Raw genomic sequence first — 21612 nt, 5'->3', positions numbered from 1 at the left:
AGATGAATCATACAGAAGTTTTTAAGAAAAAGAAAGCTAGAAATTTGTATTACTGTACAGATTACAGCACCTGAGGCCTCACAGAAAAGCTAAGTTCAAAGTGCTGCACAAACGTCTCTTAATTTGATGGTTTCCGAGGAATACACTACGTATACTAGAGTTAACAATTAGGCGCCATAATGGCCCACTAGCTAACAATGATCTACGTTAGAGTCGAGCACTGCAGCAACTGCAGAGACAAGGTTTTCGTACCTGCGAGTAGCCAACGGCCCAGTTATTGCCAGCGCCGCCTCCCGACTGTGACAGGTAGACGTTCTCCTGGTTGTAGAGCTTTGCGTATGGCGAGTTCATTATGGTGTTGATGACCCGTGGTTCAAGATCTAGAAGGACTGCACGGGGGATATAATGCTGATCGTCCGCCTGAAGGGATATACACGCGTGGCGTTTAGAATGGACACATCAGGCAAAGCAACATAAAAAGTGAAACTGCATGGGCAAGATGCGCAGACCTGGTAAAAGAAGACGTCCTTCCTGTCAATTCCGTCAGTCGCGAAGTTTTCCAAGACTCCCTCTGAAAGCATGAAAGTTACCGTCAGACTTCTGCAAAGCAACGAAGAAGCAAGTGAAGGACCGAGTCATACCAGGGTTGATGCCATGCTCAGCACAAAGCTTCTTCCAGAATTCAAAGCCAACTGAAAACAAAGTCGAACATGTAATCGGCAGCAATTTCGTTATACCCAAGAACAGGCCTAAACACGCGTTTCCTGACAGTACGCGATTCATTACCAACAAAGAAATGAAGCTGTACTTTAAAAGCAACTCATTTGCAGAACAGAGATTGTTTTGAGCAGACGCCGTTCCCGCCACGAACGACCAGCAAGCGTCAAACACAGAGCAAAACACAAATGCAGACCCAGCCACCGTACTTTGATTGCCACATTGGCCAAGCTGCAGCATGATCATTTCCCGGGGCATTGTGCTTCAGCCTGGCGTTGACGAAGCGTTTCGAGTAAAGGGACACAACGCGGTTCACCACAAACACAAGCGGAGCGAAAAGGATGCGGCACACTAGCCACAACCGCTGAAGGCGCTCCTACCCGCCAGGCTTGAAATGGCTTGAACTGTCGGCAACCGCCGTCAAGGTGCGCTAGCGTCGCAAGCGCATCAAGCTTGGAGGAAAGACGTACTCATTTTCTCGCTTTTCTGAGATGCAGTTATCAAAGGCTGTAGCTGGGTCATGCACATCATTTAAATGCTGTTCCATTTATCATTATTTTAGTAATGCTATCATGTTAGTGCATGCACTTTTCATGAGTCCATTCGAGCTGTGTAATGACTCGCCAAGCGTGTGAGGCGTTCCCCCGCTATGACCCCTGGCTGACAGTGTATCACGCGGTCCACAAAAACGGTATAAATCTGTGCTGGTTTTTTATCACGCAATAAAGAGTTGGTAGTCAGCGCCCGTCCTGTGTATCGTGTTCCTTCTCATCCTCGCTCCGTAGCGCTGTGTGAATCTGTTTCTGCGTCGAGGAGGAGAAAAAAAATCTCTGCCTCTCCCGTAACCGAGAGTACAGTAAGCATGAAATGTTTACGGGCATAACACATTGGCTGTAGATGGTACTAGTCAAAATCTTGAAATGGGTCTATAGTGTGATACAACCTATAAAAACAGCAGTTGCTAACACTGGGCCGCGGTCCGCGGCATCTTGTATTACTCCGTTGGCCAATCGCAACTGTAAACGAAATCAATTTTTTAATGTTTGACTATATCAAACAATCCACGTATCAAAACTGTAGAGCTCGTAACTTTTTTCTTGTGCTAAGCGTCTTGTTTACGTAACAAGAAACGTTTCAGCCACAGACTACTTTTTCGTCGTGCAGGAATTCTGCGCGCGGAGGCTGAATGTGGGCGGAGCTTCACTTCATAGTGTTCAACGCACCACACTACACCATACCGTGCACTGGTCCATGTGGACGCAATCGTTTCCTGTGAGTGTCTGGGGAATCTCTTCTGCCCTGCGTCGTCAGCTGTATCCGGTTTCTGTTTGCCTTTCATGTTTGTAATCGTTGTTTTCATTCCTCGGTTATTTGTACCACTTTGCCTATGTGACACTGGCGACGTCACCACTGGATTACGTCACACATAACTGATGACGAAGTAATGACAAATTACTAATGAATGACTAATTACTGAATAATGACTAAATACTAATTAACTGCTAATTAATAACCCGCCCGCTGCGGCCGCGTTTCTATGGAGGCGAAACGCAAGAGGCGCCCGTGTGCTGTACGATTCAGTGCACGTTAAAGATCCCCAGGTGGTCGAAATTATTCCGGATACCTCCACTACGGCACCTCTTTCTCTCTTTCTTCTTTCACTCCCACCTTCCTCACTTCTCCTCCGGCGCAGTTCAGGTGTCCGCCGAGATGTATGACAGATACTGCGCCATTTCCTTTCCTGAAAAACCGATTTAAGCTTCGCCTTTAGGAGTGGAACGCGACAGCGTGTTGTAGCGCTGCCAGGTGGTCCACGGAACGCCACCACCCGTTCGGCGCGATGCCTTGCCCTTCGAACGCGACGCTTTTGAGGAAAGGAAATTACGCAGTAATTCTCTGTCATCTCGGTGGACACCCGAACCGCACCGTACAGGAAGGGAGGAACGCCACGACCCGTTCGGCGCGAAGCTACCGGCGCTGTATGCCGGTCCTGTAGGAGGGCGTAAGGCCGGTTCACATGCAAGCGATTGAGCGATTGAGCGACGCGTCGCAGCGAAAATTTCCAACTTGTTGAAACCTCGCCGCTCGTCGCAGCGACGACTCAAAAACAGGTTTTTCCGCCGCGGCGACAGGATTCGCTAGCATTTTCGCTGTCATGTGAAACAGGCTTTAGAGAGTGTCGTTAAATCTCGTACGGTGCCCGAATGCTCTCGTTTCAGTGCCCGGATGTTGGTTCTCTGTCTCGGCGTGACGTCACCACACTGCCGACAACGGGAGCTAAAAGCATTTCATGCTTAAAAAAATTATTTGAGGACAGCACTACGGCTCCGTGAAGAAGGGCGCCTGCTCCGCCGAGGCCCGCTGATAACCTGCCGATATCGAGTGATGCCAAGCAAACACCCCAGGAAGGAGGGGGGAGGGTAAGGGAAACAAGGAGAGGTAATGGCGGTGGTATGCATGAGTAGAGAATGTCTTCAGTGTCTGCGCTGATCTCTGGCCAGTTGGGACAGTGAGCTGTGTCACGTCATCCGAAGGAGAGTGTTTGAACTTTGCGAAGGACATGTGCTTGTTCCGTGTTCAGTGACAGGTGAGGTTGGGGTGTAAAATTGTGCGGTTTTCCCTGATGTTCTGGTAGTGTTCTGGTTCTTGTGTTCTGGTGGTTCGCCTATTTGCTCTTTGTATGTTGCGGCGTCTTCCATTGACGTTGGATTTGGCCAGGACATAGAAAGCATCTGGATGTTGATCTCGCGGGCACGTTGATGAACCAACTCATATTTTCCTCGATCGCAGCATGATCAGGTATCCAGCGCAGGGTGATTGTAATGTGCAGATTGCTGTTATAGGATTCTATTAGAATGTCATGTACATTCTTGGTAAAATATCTTAAGGCCAAAGGCTTTTTGCTTCAGCCGCATAACCGAGCCATTACGGAACTATTAAAGACCGAATGACCTTGAAATGCAAGCAGGTTCCTTCTTGCGGTAGAGGAGCTTCCTGCTTGGCGTGTTTTGAATGATCCGCCACCACGAGTATTCTAGGAACATTCATTTCGCTGCAGCTGAACGCTGTGACCTTAATACTTTTGAACAAGACTGTACGTAGGTGGCTTTCCAGTAGTGTGCGTTGTATATTGCGGATGGCTTTGCTGGAGTCTGTATAGATGTTGATGTTAGTGGCCTGGTGTTAAGTGAGTAAAGATGCATCCTGTATGGCATATATTATCGCGTGAGTTTCTAGAGTGGTTATGCAGGGAGGGTTGGAAAACGGCCCAGCCGTGTGGGTGATTTGTTCTGTCTGCCCTGGCGCATATATTCCATACGCTATGCAATATATGCGTTAACTGGGCGGAAAAAATTCGCACTGATGCCGTGCGTCCATTGCACATCGTCTCAAAAAGTTTGGAGGCAGATATGACACCAGGGTTGTCTTTCCGGCTGGAAGGAATCTTGGAGATATTTTCCAAGCTGTTAGCACATATATGAGAAGCAGGGACCGGTAAAACGATAACGCATGTGCAGTTAACCATCAACCTCCCCTTTTGGCCTGCCGGAAAAGTACAATCTATAATTCTACTCTGTCTGCGGGGTTAGAGGCTTTCATGCTTTGGCGTCTCTTAATCACAACTAGGTGTGGGATTCCTCATCAATCAGAATATAGCTGGTAATAGAGGATTTTTATAGCATTAACAAGAGGGTGGTAGTTATCGTAATTAAGCTTAATAAGAGGTACAAACTGAAGGTGGCAGAGGCCTACGCGCCATCCAACCATGATGACCAGATCGCCGAAAGCTTCTATGAAGACGTGGAATCGGCAGTAAGTAAAGTAAAAACCCAGTGCACTGTTGTGATGGGTGACTGCCACCCTCTTGTTAATGCTATAAAATTCCCCTATTAACAGCTATATTCTGATTGATGAGGAATGCCACTCCTAGTTGTGATTAAGAGACGCCAAAGCATGAAAGCCTCTAACCTCGCAGACAGAATAGAACTAATTATAGACTGTACTTTTCTGGCAGGCCAAAAGGGGAGATTGATGGTTAACTGCACAAGCGTTATCGTTTTACCGGTCCCCTGCATCTCGTATACAGAATGTGCTAACAGCTTGGAAAATATTGCCAAGATCCCTTCCAGCCGAAAAGACAACCCTGGCGTCATATCAACCCAGTGCACTGTTGTGATGGGTGACTTCAATGCTAAGGTAGGCAATAAGAAGGCTGGAGACCAGGCAGTGGACAACTATGGCTTTGGATCCAGAAATAGGAGGGGGGAGTTATTAGTAGAGCTCGCAGAGAGGAATAATTTATGAATCATGAATATATTCTTTCGCAAACGGGAAAGCAGGAAGTTAACGTGGAAGAGCCCCAATGGTGAAACTAAAAATAAAATAGACTTCATACTGTGCGCTCACCATGGCATCGTAGCGGATGTTGAGGTCCTCGGAAAGGTGCGTTGTAGCGACCACAGGATGGTAAAGTCTGGAATTAGCCTGGACTAGAAGACTTGGAGAGGGAACGGAAGAAGTGAGGAGGAAGCCAATCAACGAGTTAGCGCTAAGAGGGAAAGTCGAGGAATTCCAGATCTCGCTGCAGAACAGATATTCGGCTTTAACTAAGGAAGACGACCTTAGTGTTCAAGCAATGAACGACAACCTCACAGCTATCATGCATTACGGAGTGCGCAGTAGAAGTAGGCGATAGGATGGTTAGACACGATACCGGGAAGCTCTCTCAGGAGACCAAATATCTGATTAAGAAACAAATCGATATGCTCAGCGTTAAATGACCAGAGAGGTTTATTTGGAGTTCGTTATACCGATCTGCACACACAAAAAAATATTCGTAAAAAAGAGATGTGAAATGCGTGCACGGTCTTTTATGGGAACTTCCAGGGGAAATATATTTCGCTTTGTTATATCCATTATTTTGTTGTAAGCAGTTTCATTACAGTGAGGTTTGACTATATTCTACCGTGTCTTACTCGCGCGTGCTGATGTAGTGCCGCGTGTCGAGTGACTGAAGAAGTGCGAGTGAGCAGGATTCAGGGTCCTGCACAAGGAATTTACACTCGTGCCTTTCGAGCACGCTGCACGCTATCGTACCGCCTCCTTAGGTGCTGCGTCTCTCTTTATTCACTGCTTTCGGTCTTCCGGGTCTTTCAGTTGGCACAACGGCCGCGTAGAAAGTGAGGTGTCCCTTTGAGCAGCAGCGCCCGTAGCGGATTCCGTTACAATGGTGCGGCTCTCGGACGAAAGCGCGGTGCGTGGAAGCATGACGGGCCACTGCGACGCCGAGAGCAACGAAAGGAGGTGGATACACGAAGCAACGCAGCTGAGTGAAAGCCGAAAGAAGCATCCGGATGGGTACGGGGAAAACGCCAGAGGCGGTCGCACCCTCGCGGGCTCCTGCCGCGCTGATGGCTCGGACAGTGGAGTGATCTTTGAAGGCCAAAATCGCGGCTGATGAAACTCTACTTTGCTACATAAAAATGTATGCCCGAAAACTTCCATCACACTTGTGTACAACATGCATGCGCTCCTTTCTCACCCACTTCGTGTACTCATCGCGGTGAGTCCCTCCTGTCTCATTCAGCAGATCTATCGTACACCCTGCACAACCGCACCTCTCTGCCACCTTTTCATTTTTTTCTTTTTTTTTTTGCCGCGGAGTTAGTTCAGTGAGGGGCATGGGCGTCCGGAGGGGGGGGCAAGGGGGGGCGGCTGCACCCCCCTGGAGAATCACTCACTCGAACCGTGAGTGATGGCCGCATGCCAGGGGCGGTGGTGCGCTCAGCCAAAAGGGTAAAAGCAGCCCCTCTTCCACGCTTTGGGTCACATCTGCGAAACGCCGCCTACGGGCGCGCGTCGTTCCGCCGTTTTCAAACCACGCCATCGTTAGCTCTGCTGAAGGGCGACCTGTTGCAGAAATACAGCGGCACCGGCGAGCATGTGTTTCGAGCAGTCTTGAGATGGGTGTCTGTTTCTTTGATCTCTAGAGAGATAGCGACAGGGAGGCAGACATTGCACAGGGCATCTTGTTTTCGCCTTCGTCGCTCGCTACAATCAGGATACGTTCGTACGCCGGCCACCGATGAATTCTTCAGGAGGGAAGGACAAATCAGCCGTGTCCACCCCCGCTTTGTCGGGCTGCGCAGGGGCAAGCGGGCGATTAGTTGGCGCCGCCGCCGCTCGCTGTCTCCTCCGATCCACGGGAGAGCGCAGTTCGGTAGAAGCGCCGCTTTCAGAATCTTCGGCAAAGGGGATTATCTGCTTTTGTTCACGGCGACGCAGTCTCCAGAGGCGCCCCCACACCAGCGTTCCTTGCGTCTTCTCCGAAAACCAGCGCCTTTGGTCAAAGCAGCCCGATGGCGCCTGCCTGGCTCGCCTGTCACCTCTGGCTGGGCCTCAAATCACAACAGCGCCCATGTACTGTGCGATGTCAGTGCATGGTAAAGAGACCCAGGTGGTCGACATTATCCGGAACTCTGTACTACTCCGTCCCTAATAGCCTGAGTCGTTTTGGGGCTCTGAACCCCATAAAAACACAAACAAATTTTCCGACCGGAGTGGCGAGTGTCCCTTCCCCTCGGAAGTCGCGCGGCGTTCCTTTCACCCCCAAAGTAAGCCCTTGCACGTGTGCGCGCCTCTGTGTTTGTGCTTCGGTGTTTTTAGAGTTATACTGTATAACTCTAGGTGTTTTTAGTGGCCGGTTGTCAACGATGCTGAGAACAACCAAGACAGCGGACGAGAAAACGACGAGCGGCGAGCAGTGTGTGTGCGGTTGCTCGACTGTGCGGGTGCGCGAGCAAGATGGAGCGAGGAGATGGAGCTGCGAGCGCGCCTTTATCTTGTAAATAAGTTTTCGTTCTATATATAGTCACCTTTTGTTTTCAACGTACGCGTTCAACCGTTTTTCCAATCAATGTGTATGATGAGTGTGCACCGAGAGCGTGTAATGAAGCACAGAAATGAATTTATCAGCCGTGTAATCACGCAATTCGCCCAGAAAAATCTGAGGCGCCTACAGTTGCTGTTCAAGGAAGATTGACTGAGTGACTGTAGTTGCGCGTTTGTGAACATATTGTGCTGTGTGCTGGTCATCAATCCGGGTGAGTCGAGAACCCGTATGCAGCAAGACTGAGCACTCTTTTCCACGAAGTAATAGTATCTTTTTGCATTTTGTACTGATTTTAAATGTTTCTTCGTTCATAAACTCCAATGTATCTCTCCTAGCCACGCTTTAATGTTGGTGATCCACCAGGAAAGAATTTTCAGTTGTGTTTCCTGCGTTGTCCTGTGTACTTCTCCTTGTGAATGCGTCCTTTTCGCTGGTTTTCTACGTACGTGCTTTAATTTGCTGTTTGTAATTTTTTTCATGTGTGATATTTCACTTATTTTTAGTTATATATAAATAAATAAATAAATTTAATCCGCAAATAGTGCCTTTTTGCTACGAACATACCTCCCCCCCCCCCCCCCCACTCCGGCGCCAACAACAAATGGGGCCCCCCCCTGCAAAAAATTCTGCGGACGCCCTTGGTGAGGGTTACGGTGGCCGCGGCCACTCATTTTTTTTTAGTGCGAAACCCTGGAAAATATCGGCGTGTGGTGAAGCCTCTGAAGTTAAACTCGTGATTCCAGAAATGGCGGGAAATAAACGAGACACACACTGTCCTGGCGATGGTTTGGCGTGGGGTCCACGAGGTACCTGGACGAAAAAAAAAAAAAAATTCAGGGGCCACTTTGACTGTCAAAGGTGCATAGAGGTGAAAGCGTTTTCTGCACCACTTTGACTGCCTCTGTGGCACTGGTGAAGTCACCACTGGATTACGTCACACACAATTAATGGCACATTAGTAGGCAATAAAAAATTACTAATTAATGGCTAAACACTGATTAATGACTAAATACTAATTAACTGCTAATTAATTGGTTTATTGGGGTTTAACGTCCCAAAGCAACTCAAGCTATGGAGGGACGCCGTAGTGAAGGGCTCCGGAAATTTCGACTACCTGGGAGTGGAACGCGGCAGCGTGTTGTAGCGCTGCCAGGGAGTCCACGGAACGCAACCACCCATTCGGCGCGATGCCTTGCCCTTTGAACGCAACGCTTTTTGAGGAAAGGAAATGGCGCAGTAATTCTCTGTTATCTCGATGGACACCCGAATCGCACCGTAGAGGAAGGGAGGAAGTGGGAGTGAAAGAAGAAAGAGAAAGAGGGGCCGTAATGAAGAAAATGAGAATTGTATTTGAGCAAAGGACGCAGTAACTGAATTGCACTCTCGCGCTGTGCATTGCACATCGTCGTCTTCAACAACTCCCATCTTTGCGCAAGAATCACGAAAGGAAAGGGAACGCGCTTTCAGTCGCGCTGTAAGGTATGTGGTGATGTCCATTTGTAAAAAAAAAACTGCCTTCGCACAATATTTCGTGGTTAGCAAAGCGAAACAGCCATCAATTTTTTCTTTCCATAGAACTAGAGTGCGCTAATACAGCCCCCCATTACCGTGCATGGTCGCACTAACTCGGACTTTTCTCCGGGCGCAGACTCAAGGAACATCACCCCTACTGAGCTGCTGCTGCTGCTCATCATCATCAGTCCAACTGCCCATTAACCTCTCCCATTGCTGCTAGGGAGCCTTGAGAGCATTGCTGCCTTACCGGCAGATGCCGCTTTGACGTGTAGTAGCTAGGGTGCCTCGTCGCGGGCGCTTCGAGGAATGTGATCACTAATTTTTTAAAAAACACATTTTTTGAGATAAAGAGAAGCTTTTTGCGGCATAGCAGTGCCAACGTTGGTGGACCTCAAAAAACAGGCGAATAATATTAACAACTAAAGCGATCAACTTAATTTTAATAGTTAACTTCTTAACTGTTAGCAATAGGCACCGGATTGCAATTAGAGATCTCTAACCGGCCGTTAATAATCAGTTAATAATATCAGTTTTGTGGCACGACAAAATTTGGCTACATCGTGCAAAATTACATGCGCTTTCGAAAGACATGCAGCAAAAGCAATCCCATCAATGTGCGTAGCTAGTCGATATGTCCAAACGTTGTCGAACCACAGTGCCGAGGATAATTACGTTTTGTAAATACTAAAAACTGATATGGCTATTGCTATAGCGGCCGGCTACCAATCTCTGATCGCAATCAGGTGCCCATTGGTAATCGTTAAAAGTCAACTGTTAGAATTTAATTACTCACTTTACTAGCAAACATGAGTCTCCTGTTTTTTGGCGTCCGCCAACACTGGTAATACTATTCCGCAAAAAGTTTCTCTTTACCTCAAAAACCCTATTTTTAAAAATTAGTGCTCACTTACCCTGCCGTCAGAGGTATACGAGCAAGGCAAGGGTCCTCTCAGTGCACCGCTGATTGGTTTTGCTCCTCGGTGATGCGGAGCTCTCCACTACGGCGCCTCTTTTTCCTTCCACTCCCTTTTTCACCCCTTCCCACACGTCCCGGTAGAGGTGTCCAACGAAATGCGCCCTTTCCTTTCCTCAGAGCTCCACAGCAGAGCAGTCGTCGCTATCCGCGACTTCTCTCATTCCAATTCAAAATACATAATCACCGACTCGCGAGGGGCCTGTCGGAACGTCGAACAAGGCTGCACTCTCTTCCTAGCCTATCGAATATACCAAAATTGCATACGGGATACGGACCCCGCACACTGTTACCTCATATGGGCCCCTGCTCATCAGGGGTTGGCAGGAAACGAGGCAGCAGACGCAGCCGCCCACGCGCTCTCTCACCGGGCTGTTTTCTCCTTCCCATCTGATTAGGAACCCGATTTTAATCCGGTCTATACGTTCAAAGATATCACAACCTACTATCAAGATAGCCATCGCCTTTACCCTAGCCCATGTAAAGGCCTCAAGAAGGCGGATGAGCGGCTCCTTCTCCGCCTCTTCACCAATACATTGCTGTGCCTGGCAGCCCTGAAACATTTCGACCCCTCCTTTAGCGGCAACTGCCCGCACTTTAATGCGGTGTCTTCTGACACCTATCACATGGTGTGGGCCTGCCCCTCCAACCCGGCCATTCCCCCCATCCCCAACACAACCCGGGAGGACTGGGAGGCGACCCTGCTCGGCTGCCACGACTTACAGGCCCAATAGTCGGGCGCGTCCGGGCGGCGGCTACCGCCAGTGCACTGGGGTCCCAAACTAGGGACCTCCACCTAGTGTTTGTAAGGATCGGTCCCTTAAGGGCTGATCCAAACACCTCCTGTCCGTTCTGAATAAATGTTTTCCCCACCACCCACCACCCTCGTGGGGCTCATGTCATGCTGCCTTCTCCGCCCCTCATACAGCTGCTACGTGGTTACAGCAGTCGGACATCAGGCAAGCCAAGGTCTAGGCTGAGAAAGCAGCAAATATCGCTGCGAATGAAACTGAGCACAGACTGCGGTTCATCCCCGTGCGATGTACCCGTTGGATGCGCTTACAGGGCCGCCTCCAAGTGACAGTTCGCTCTGGCGAATACCGAACTTTCAAAAGTTCCCAGGCCAATCAGCTGCGAGCTACAGCCGAGAGGTTGCAGGAGTTGCTGGAAGAGGTAATACGTGTGCTTAGGGCAGGCAGTGACCGCAGATCCGGATCACGAGAGAGAACAATAAGAATGAGGTGGTGCGCATTTGGAAGGTTCTCTCAGATCATGAATGACAGTTTACCAATATCCCTCAAGAGAAAAGCGTATGGGCTCCCGCGAATGAAGAGAAAATAGTTGCGGAAAGAGTGCCCGTTGGGCAGATAACAGCCTTATCGGTACTCACCTGTGGGGCAGAAACGTGGAGGTTAACGAAAAAGGGTCAGCTTAAATTGAGGACAACGCAGCGAGCAATGGAAAGGAAAATGATGGCTGTAACGTTAAGAGACCGCAAGAGGGCAGAGTGGGTCAAAGAACAAATGCGGTTTAATGACATCCTAGACGAAATCAAGCAGAAGGCAAGGCGTGTACTGCGAAGGAAAGATGACTGGTGGTCGTTAAGGTTTACAGACTGGATTCCGAGAGAAGGCAAGCGTAGCATGGGGCGGTAGAGAGGTGGGTGGATGAGATTAAGAAGTTTGCGGAGACAGGGTGGCCACAGCTGGCGCAGGACAAGGTCAGTTGGAGATAAAGAAGAGGCATTTGCTCTGCTGTAGGCGCATTCAGGCTAATGATGTTGTTGATGATATGTAGCCAGGCGCCTGTCGCACTATAGGTAGGTGCTTGAGAGAGTGATATGGACAGTATATCCTGAAGCTTGCAACACTAACAACAACAAAAGGACTGAAATGAAATAGCTTCAGTTCAGCTGCGCCACTTGCGCACAAAAGACGAAATAGGAACTATGCGGCCCCACCTCGGCGCTCAGCGACGCGGTCAAACGCAAAGTGACGCGGGGGACTACCGAAAGCACTCTGCCGCACAGCTTCACGTGCCGCAAAGGATGGTCCCTGGGCCGAGAGCGCGGCGAAACCGTGCTCGTTCGTGTAACCAGCTTATGCGCGGTGTACCATTGTGGCGCCAGTGACACGCCCAAGCACAAGCACCATTTCGACGCCCAAAGCTCTCGAGAGGCTCGAATGGTCACGTCTGCCTCGTTTCAGGGTCGCCCATGGGGACACGGGGTCACGCACGATGCCGCAGTAGGCGCGACAGCCGGGCTGGTCGCCGCACAATCGGGGCCGCCCCGTCGACCGTGACACCGGCCGCGCTCTCGTTCTCGATGAGGCGCCCCTGAGCGCGACGGGGGACAGGTCGCCCTGAAGGCACCGCGAAGGTAAAAGCTGCGCCCCGACGCCGCTCCATTTCTTATCTGTGCGCAAGCATTGTGGAGCAGCGCAACGTGAGAAACGGATGGATTGTTTTATGCCGACGTCATGGTGGCCTCCATGTTTGAGACTACGGAGGGGATAATGAAATGATCCTCTTGCGAATCCATTCTATCTGTATACTTAAATGAGCTGCGGTATACGCACATACACGATGGACAGGCCACTGCAATACAATACAAAAATTGGAGGGGGCACTTAAAGCTCCGCCTTAAGGGTATGACGCAGTAGCGTTAATGGGTTAATGCCCGTATGAGAAACTGCCCCACGATTGCAGGTGCTGTAACCGGTGGGGCTTGCGAGACCCAGGTTACCTCTCGTGACCGATTATTAAGGCGAAAGCCTTTAATGGCTCATCGTTGTCCGTCCATCCGCGAAAATTGTCACACTATAGCTGTCAATCATTGTGATGACGTCATCAGTGGTGTTATACGCCGTAACTAAAAATCATTTAAATCATCGTAGAATAAAAATAACTAAATGAAATAAAAAAAATATCACGAGAATAATAACATAAAAACAAAAAAAATAAATAAATGAAATCTGAAATTGAAAATGTAATAAACGAAAATTTACAAAAATAAAAACAAAACCTAATGACGTCATCAAATGGCGTAGTATGTCGTGACCGGAAATGTACCGCGCATACGCATGACGTCACCTATGGCGTCATTACCACAGCCTATAGATGGAGCGCCGACCGCCGCTCCGACTCCACCCTGGCAGCTGCCGGCGCATGCGCGTGACGTCACCTATGACGTCATCACCGCCCGAAGACTCAACACGCTACTAAACGGAGCCCGGGTTCGAGTTAGCCTGTGCGCCACGACAACCTAAAGTACGGTGAGGCGAAAGCCTTAAGCGCGGTGTTGCTGCTTGTGTCACTGGTGTGTGGTTAAGATGTTAATTAAGTACACAATTGTTTGTGGATCTTAAATGCTGGAGAGACTGGAGGGCGTTTGGGAGGCATCCGTCTGGTTCGACGCCTTTCTGCAAACACTCTCCAGCGACCTAGACAAAGAGAACTACATATGCGTTGGCAGGAAGTACCGTAGCAATTAGCACGCTCGGCTGCGGAACGGAAGGATGGTGGTTCGAATCCCATCGTGCATAGAGATTTTTTTCTGACTAGGAAAGCGTGACACCTCTGCTGACCACCTTCTGCTGAACACAAAGAGCGCTGTGCAACCGGCGCCTCCTCCGCGGCGTTAAGTCGCAAACTTTTTCGATTTGTATTTGTCGTGCGCTGCGCAGCTTTCAGAGTCGCAGAGTCGCAGACGGTTGGACCTTTATAACCTTCTCACTGTGTGCGACATTACACAACTCGGCAGCTAATTCGTGGGTATGAATCTCGGAAGGGACTACAGTAGGAGGTGACCTGGAGGTCTTGATGATGATGAAAACATTTATTGAAAGCAACAATGCCTTAGTTGAAGGGAAGGCTGATCGGGTCCCTAGTCCGGGACGCCGTTGGCAAGAGCCGCCGCCCGTGCTCTGGCGACGAGGGCTTGTTGTTCCTCGAGGTCCGAGCTGGACAGGGCCGCCTCCCAGCCTTCCCGCGTTGGCTGATTTATGATGTCAATGCTGTCATTTTTCTGACAAGCCCATACCATAGGGTACAAGTTTGCCTTCTGGCCACAAAATTCGCACTGTGCCGAAAAGGACTCGGGCTCAATGGCGTGAAGCGTAGCTGGGTTATTGAAAGACATAGTTTGTAGCCTGCGAAGGTGACACTCTTCTGATTTATGTGTCCCTTTCTTGTTAGTGTCCTTGTTGCGCCGCCGTTAATTTCAAATACGGCTCCTATCTGTTTACAGCAATTAACATATATGTCACACAGAGTTCGGGCCAGAGTTCCTAGCGATTTGAAATTGTGTACGCGCTGTAGTTGACGTATACAGGCATGCTGTAACGTCATCCAGGCGCACGAAAAGAGAAAGAGAATGAGAAAGAAATTTAATGGAAAGCTAGACGCATTGTGACAAGACCGAATTCAGAGAAGGATTAGCTGTTGCTGTTTTTGGCAATAACCGTCAGGAGACCATGTATTTCTTGTATTTTTTTATTCGGAAAAAAATGTGGTTCAACATGGTTTTTTTATGTAATATTTCTCGCTTTCGTTTCTTTTTTCTATAGGGAACCCCCAGAAGAAAACGGAAAAATGAAAGTGAATGGTAGCATAATACGGGGGTGTACTATGAAAACACAACTTTTTTACGGCTTGCAAAATTTCGGTCAAGTAGGCCTTTAAGCCAATCAGATCTAACAGAACCGGGACCTGAAACTGGCCAAAGCGGAAAAATGTCCTCCTCCGCAACAAAAAAGTGACCGCGCACTCCGCATTTTGTGGCATAACGCTATATTTGGCCGCCAAACATCATGCACGTTATTCGTGCACAGACTCCACCAATTCCATACCCCACCAATCTCCGTAACCAACGGTTTCAGACCTTCCTTTTGTGAAATACATTGATTCCTTCATTCAAGAAGAACTTTATTTTGGGCTAGTTGGTTCATGATTCAAAGAGAAAACGGCGCGAAATACGGGGACAGAAGAGAAACATACACGAAACATGGTCCTGTCGTGTATGTTTCTCTTATGTCCCCATATTTCGCGCCGTTTTCTTCGTGATTCCTTCATTCGTTTAGCCTTCTAAACATCGCGACCATAGGCGTCGCGACATGTGCTCCTGTATCGTCACAGGCTTGAACACCACAGGCAAGTGCGCCGGCCTTGCACCGTGTGTGTCGCCGATCTTGTCAAACGCATGGCGTGATACAGCAGCCTGTTGTCCGCGGGAGCGCAGTGTATACGCTGGCCATATCTTTCATTATATACATTATTATACAGGCGGACGCACCCGGAGCGGCGCGAGATCTTTCTTCGTCTTCGGGGGCCGCGAAACTGTCGGAGCGTGCGACGTCGTGTCACCTTTCGCTGGCCATCCAGGTCGCGCGCCCAGAATTGAATGCGCGACGGGCGCCTATATAAGAACGGGCCCCCTTTGCTCCGGCTCTGTCCACCTGCCGCAAGGAGTTTGTGATACGCATTCGTCGTCGTCAAACCATCGACTACACACGAGACACGTGCGTGCGCTAGCTGCGCTCATTCAGTTCCAGCAGCAGTGGAACGCAGAGGCACCGCCTCCTGCGACTCATCGGCATCGCCTCTGGGAGTGAAGTGAGTATAGTGTTGCACATGTATTTAAAGCTTCGAGGGCGACACCTTGTAATGATTCCTTTCCCGATGCATTATTTTTTGCACGCTAGCTTCCATTGGTAGCAAGGTCAAGGCCGATACGATATAATTAGCTAAGTTTCTCGCCGGTTTCCGCACCAAAACCGGCGCTGACCAGTTCCAGAAAAGAATGAATCGATTGGGCAGTGAGCCTTCAATTGAATGAGGTCTCGGAAGTGAATCACGTAGCCGTTCGTTCATTAGGAAATATAGTGTTTCGCATTTCTGCCCGGCAATGGTAGTAGGACACTCACCCCAATATCGTCGACTCCCAAGTACACCTGGATGATATGGCCAGAGATAGCACACTCTCGTGACCGCTTAACTATACGTCTAACGGGGCCTGTCACGGCACAAGATCACACAATTACTAGCATTAACGCGGGAGTATTGGGCTGCAATGGCGGCGGCAGTGTCGACTTTGTTTGCCCTTGGGATTGTCCAGCACGCAACTGTCGGACACGCATGCCTTATAATGTTTGAAGTTAACGTCGTGGCGAGAAAGGGACGCGGTCGCTCGTCTTGTCTTGCTCGTTCCTACCGTCCGTGTCCCCTTCGCGCCACGTTCACTTCCAACCTGAACCAACTGGCCCTTCAGAGAACACTGCTGAACCTATTAATGTGTTGCGCCATCCTACCCCCTTCTAATATTTTAGTGCAATGATGTGTCAGTCTTTGGCTGCTCTCAGCCTCCTTGCACTACTCAAAAAAGGCCTTCCGGAGCCGTGCTGGTGAAGTCTTGAAACAGCCCTAATCAACTGCACAAGAACGAACAGCCAATGTTGGCTCGCTTTTTGTTAGACGCCTCGCGTTGTGTGCCAAAATACATGCAGCTACGTTGCGAAATAGATCTGCCAGTTTGCTTGCAAGACTGAATTTCGTTTTTATTTAAGCGGCGGAGTTGAAAATATATCTTGTGGGTGAATTCGTTAACGGATATTATGTAACGGATATATCGTTAACGGATATATATATATATATATATATATATATATATATATATATATATATATATATATATATATATATATATATATATATATATATATATATATATATATATATATAGGCCGCCGCGGTGGCTCAGCGGTTACGGTGCTCGGCTGCTGACCCAAAAGACGCGGGTTCGATCCCGGCCGCGGCGGCTAGAATTTCTTTGGGGAGAAATTCTAGAGGCCCTTGTACTGTGCGATGTCAGTGCACGTTAAAGAACCCCAGGTGGTCGAAATTTCCGGAGCCCTCCACTACGGCGTCTCTCATAGCCTTAGTCGCTTTGGGACGTTAAACCCCATAAACCAACCATAAACCAACCATATATATATATATATATATATATATATATATATATATATATATATATATATATATATATATATATATATATATATATATATATATTTCAAGCGTGCGTCAGTCTATAAGTATATAACTTCTGGTTTATAGTGCCTTCCTCGCCGCAGTTAAATATATGCGTAGTACAAATTTAGAAAGTAAAATATGTTTTTCACCCGCTCATACTCGTGACATTATGACTGGTAGAGTATATTCGCCAAGTATTTTCTTTTGTGCTGACGTTGCCTGTGCCTCGCTAGTGCTCGTGTGTAAAGAGCACATCGCAGGGATGTCTCGCGTGGTGCTCCTGCAGCTGTGCGCCCTGCTGGCGCTCGCCGCCACGGGCTGCCTCGCCGACCACGGCTCGGATGCGCAGCAACAGGACGCAGAGCAGCTGCTGCACCAGCCGCCGTCGTCGGCGCACCTGAAGGCCGAACGGTCGGGCACCTACTACCTGCACGACGTGGACAACAAGGCGCGCTTCGGCGTGGCCGGCGTCGGCGGATCGGGACTGACCATCCTGCTGCCCATCCTGCTCGTGCTGGGCCTGTTCGTCATCATCATCCCCATCTTCGGGCTCCTCTTCACAACGGGCCTCGCCAGCGGCGGATTCGGCGGATTCGGCGCCGGCGTTCCCGGGGGGCTCTACCCGGCAGCCTCGGCAGCGGGCCGAAAGTGGACCGGCGGAGAGTCGCCGCTCCTGAGCCAAGAGAACGTCATCAAGATGGTCAGTTTCGTCGACAAGGCCCTGCAGGATTTTGGCAAGCAGCTCAAGCTCAAGCAGAGCTAACTGGCCGTATAGCTCTGCTTCCAAAGGGACAGACATTATGCAGCAATGGCGGCTGGAAACCCGCGCTTCACGATGTTACGTGTCACTGTGCTTAGTGGCACTCGGAAGCCGAAAAGCGCGTGTCCTGGTCAGGGCTGTCTGAAGGAACCTATTTATCACCCTACCTGCTGTGAAGAATCGGGCCCATGTGCATGCTTTTTGTGTGTACCTTTGTTGCTATATGCCGTATACGAAGCAGCACAAGTGGGAACCAGTTCCCGCTGCTGCCATTTCACTGTACATTTACCTCAATACGCGCACTTTGTTTCAGTTTGGGTCCGCACCCAAATGTGATACAGTATATGCTATACTGCCAACATCCGCGCGCTCACACACACACTATATATATATATATATATATATATATATATATATATATATATATATATATATATATATATATATATATATATATATAGCGCCTGTCCTGTAGCCCTCGCAATTTTTTTTATAAAGTCGGCCATTTTGTCTTTGAAAACATAGTTATATGGGAAAGCGCACGCGTAATTTTGCATATCCCATATTACACTAATAATTACGATATTTACTACCTACTGACAAACGCCACAAGTTAAGGAAGAAACATTCCCATTTCTGGGAGGGAATGGGAACCCACAAAGACGCGCACGCGCACACATATATGTTTTCTGCTTTATAATCAATTATTTTTAAAAGAATATTAAACATTGATGAACACCACAAATTAAGAACAAAAGACATCCCCAATTCTCCCTGGTTTCTCTGAATGTGGCCTTCCGTCATGTATACATATATGCATGTACATGTAGAAAAAAAAGGGGGAGGGGGGTAGTCAACTAGTCCTGCAGAAGTTTCACACAAACGAATTTCGACGGCCAAAGCGCTCGCTTATGGCAGAAAATGTCACCACGGGACAATCTGCCGAAGTATGTAAGACTAAGGGTTTTTGACTGCGGTACTATAAAAAAATGGAGGGGGAATAAACGAACTTCTCATTAGCTGGTGTGGTTGGTATTCTGAATCGGTGCTATTTGAAACGGCGGTTTCCGACGCGACTAACTTGGTTGCCGCTGTAGTGTCACAAGTGCTGGCACCAGGAACGTATCAAGGGATGATTTTTTTCGTACTCTTGATTTCACTCAGAATATAGAGTAAAATAAACCTGCTAGAAGAACAGGCACTAAAAGAGGAGAGGTGAAAGACGGGGCTAAGTCCCTAAGTCCGTGTTCTTCGCGCTGTTTTTTTTGGTAAGAATTCTTCCAAACTGGACCAGTTCACTGTCTTAATCGCTCAGAATAACCTAATTTTGCAGTTTGATGTCAGCTAACCTAAATGTAAGAGGTAAACATTCAAGAAAGGCGGTCCGGAGGTTAGAGATACGCCCTCTCCTGATTATTCTCAGAGGTGTTGGACTTCTTCCTTCGATTAACTATAAAAGCGTCTGCAGAATGTTTCAAAAAGCCCGCTGCATGTCACCATGGTCAGCGCTGGAACAGTGAGAGCGCGTGCCAACAAGCACGAAGCGAGCGACGGCGCAAGCACTGTGCACGTGCTTGCTGCATGCTGAAGAGCACCTTTAGAAAACGATGGAAAGGCTGGACACGGACTCCACTGTTCCAGACACCGAGGGCTGCCACGCACCCTTGCGCCGTGTTGAAGCGGAAAGGGTCGCGGTGCGACAAAATAGCAGGAGCAGGAGTCACGTTGTAAACATGCCTTTTATACCTTTCATTCTGTTATATTGCTCGAAATAACACAGCGCAAAAATAAAAAAAAATAAAAACTTCACCTCTTTTAGAAGTTGGCTGCTCCTCAGCTCATGTTATTGTGCGGTGAAGCCAGCTTGCCGTTGAACGAGCAGTTCACGGAGAAAGTCAACTATGAGCGATTAGACATGAAATATACAACACATACAAAAAAAAAAAAAAGAGAAGCGAAAGGCAGTTTTAACAAAGCACTAATCACACAAGCAGAGCAAGCTTTAAGCAGCGCTACTACCGCGGCTCGTAAAAAAAACCATTGCTAACGAAATGCAAAGCAACTGCGCCGAGGCGCGACGTAGCTGCGGCAATATCCGCACCATCGCAAATCGAATGCGCAGCTTACCGATAAAATGATTTGATTACCGATTCGATATCGATTACTGTACCTAACCGTGACGTAGTCATAGTTAAGAGCGTTGCGATCATTTCGTAGTTTGAGTCCAGAATAATGGCAGCAGAAAAAGAAAATACCTCGGCTTATTATAGACACCTAGCTTTTTGCCTGCCTCACCACAATTGTTGATATTACATGCTATCTACACATGCTGGTTCCAATGAGACTGCACGGCTTGGTGCATTCTCCACTGAACCAATGGATGACGTTCTTTTTGATCAGCGTGGAATTATGATGCTGCTAAAAGGATTGAAAGCATCAAAAGCCACTGGACCTGATGGGTTATCAAATGCATTGCTTTCATCTTGTGCAAGTTCTCCGACGAAATATCTTTATCTTCCTTTTTCAAAACCACTTGAAGACAGTGATTTGCCCAATGACTGGAAAATGGCGTATGTCGTGCCGATTCATAAATAGGGGCCACGTAATCTGGTTTCCAACTATCACCCAGTGTCCCTCACAAGTGCAGTTTGCAAGGTTTTGGAGCATGTATTTCTTACGAACATTGTAAACCATCTTAATATGTTTTCCCTCATAAACAACAACCAACATGAGTTTCGTAGTGGGTTTTCAAGTGTCACACAGTTAACTGAACTCATCCATGACATAGCTAGTTCTTTAGACAAAGGAGTTTCTGTTGACAGCGTGTTTCTCGATTTTACGAAAGCGTTTGACCTTGTACCACATACTTTATTACTAGAAGAATTATCATTGCATAATATTAACAGCAAAGTAATAGCATGGGTCAAAGCGTACGTTCATTTAAGAAAACTAAGGGTGATGGTTAGTGGTGAAATATTGGACGAAGCTGCTGTAACCTTAGGAGTCCCACCAAGGGTCAATTCTGGGACCACATTTATTTGTAATTTTTATAAATGACATTTTCGCTGGTACATCGTCTACATTGAGGCTGTTCGCAGATGACTGTGTTTTGTACCGAACTGTTTCTAATCCTGCTTACCGTAATGCTTTGTAATGTGACCTTGACAGAATTTCTAAATCGTGTGGTAAATGGGGCATGAGTATTAATCTCCGGAAAAGTGTATATACGTGTTTTGCTAAGAAAAGGTCACCTTGTAATTTTTTTTACACCACCAACTCTGTGAATTTGTTGTCCGTCAGCGAATACAAATATCTCAGTGTGTATTTAACTAGTGATCTGTGTTGGCCCAGGCACATTAGTTACTGCAAAAGCAGGTCGAATTTTGAGTTTCTTACGCAGGAATGCCAAGTATTTTCCTTTACAAACTTAAGAACTGCTATATACAACTAACATAAGGCCTATACTGGAGTATGCGTGTACAATATGGGAACCTAAAACTAAAAATGACATTCATAAATTAGAAAAGGTCGAAAACCTAGATGTCTGTATTGTTTTAAATACACACAGCAGAAATTTCAGTGTTTCAGCAGCGCAGAAGTCTTTAGGTTGGATTTCACTGCAGAGACGCAGATATGTACCTAGGCTTAAATTCTATTATAATATATGCCATTCTAAAACAGGTATTGACTGTGACCATTATTTATTTCCGCCAGACTATATATCTG

General features: G+C 48.0%; 2 protein-coding genes across 8 annotated transcripts in view; one reads left to right on the top strand and one right to left on the bottom strand.

Moving 5' to 3' along the window:
* Positions 1-1094, bottom strand: part of LOC149341883 (tubulin gamma-1 chain-like) — a 56499-nt gene extending 55405 nt beyond the window's left edge. For all 3 annotated transcript variants that reach the window (XM_089544157.1, XM_089544159.1, XM_089544158.1), the window contains exons 1-4: positions 927-1094; positions 642-692; positions 510-571; positions 253-420 (exon numbers count right to left, since the gene is read on the bottom strand). In XM_089544157.1, the coding sequence (XP_089400283.1) occupies positions 253-420; positions 510-571; positions 642-692; positions 927-975 (330 nt within the window). In that variant the 5' untranslated portion in view covers positions 976-1094. The remainder of the gene's footprint in view (positions 1-252; positions 421-509; positions 572-641; positions 693-926) is intronic.
* Positions 1095-1935: 841 nt separating this feature from the next.
* LOC149341882 (uncharacterized) lies at positions 1936-19834 on the top strand. Of its 5 annotated transcripts, XM_089544155.1 has the most exons (3): positions 1936-1989; positions 2937-3137; positions 17360-19834. In XM_089544155.1, exon 3 carries the CDS (start codon positions 17389-17391, stop codon positions 17887-17889), a length of 501 nt encoding a protein of 166 aa, XP_089400281.1. In that variant the 5' UTR covers positions 1936-1989; positions 2937-3137; positions 17360-17388; the 3' UTR covers positions 17890-19834. The 5 variants fall into 5 exon arrangements, 4 of the variants coding, with proteins under 4 accessions (XP_089400281.1, XP_089400282.1, XP_089400279.1 ...); XR_016282982.1 differs by lacking the exons at positions 2937-3137; positions 17360-19834 and adding an exon at positions 12305-12601 and having other exon boundaries at positions 1937-1989; XM_089544156.1 differs by lacking the exon at positions 2937-3137 and having other exon boundaries at positions 1943-1989.
* The last annotated feature ends 1778 nt before the right edge of the window (positions 19835-21612 follow it).

This window comes from Amblyomma mixtum, chromosome 5, assembly GCF_055824585.1.
Source record: "Amblyomma mixtum isolate Tamu chromosome 5, ASM5582458v1, whole genome shotgun sequence".
Classification (NCBI taxonomy): Eukaryota; Metazoa; Arthropoda; class Arachnida; order Ixodida; family Ixodidae; genus Amblyomma; species Amblyomma mixtum.
This window is presented reverse-complemented; position numbering and strand designations above follow the sequence as displayed.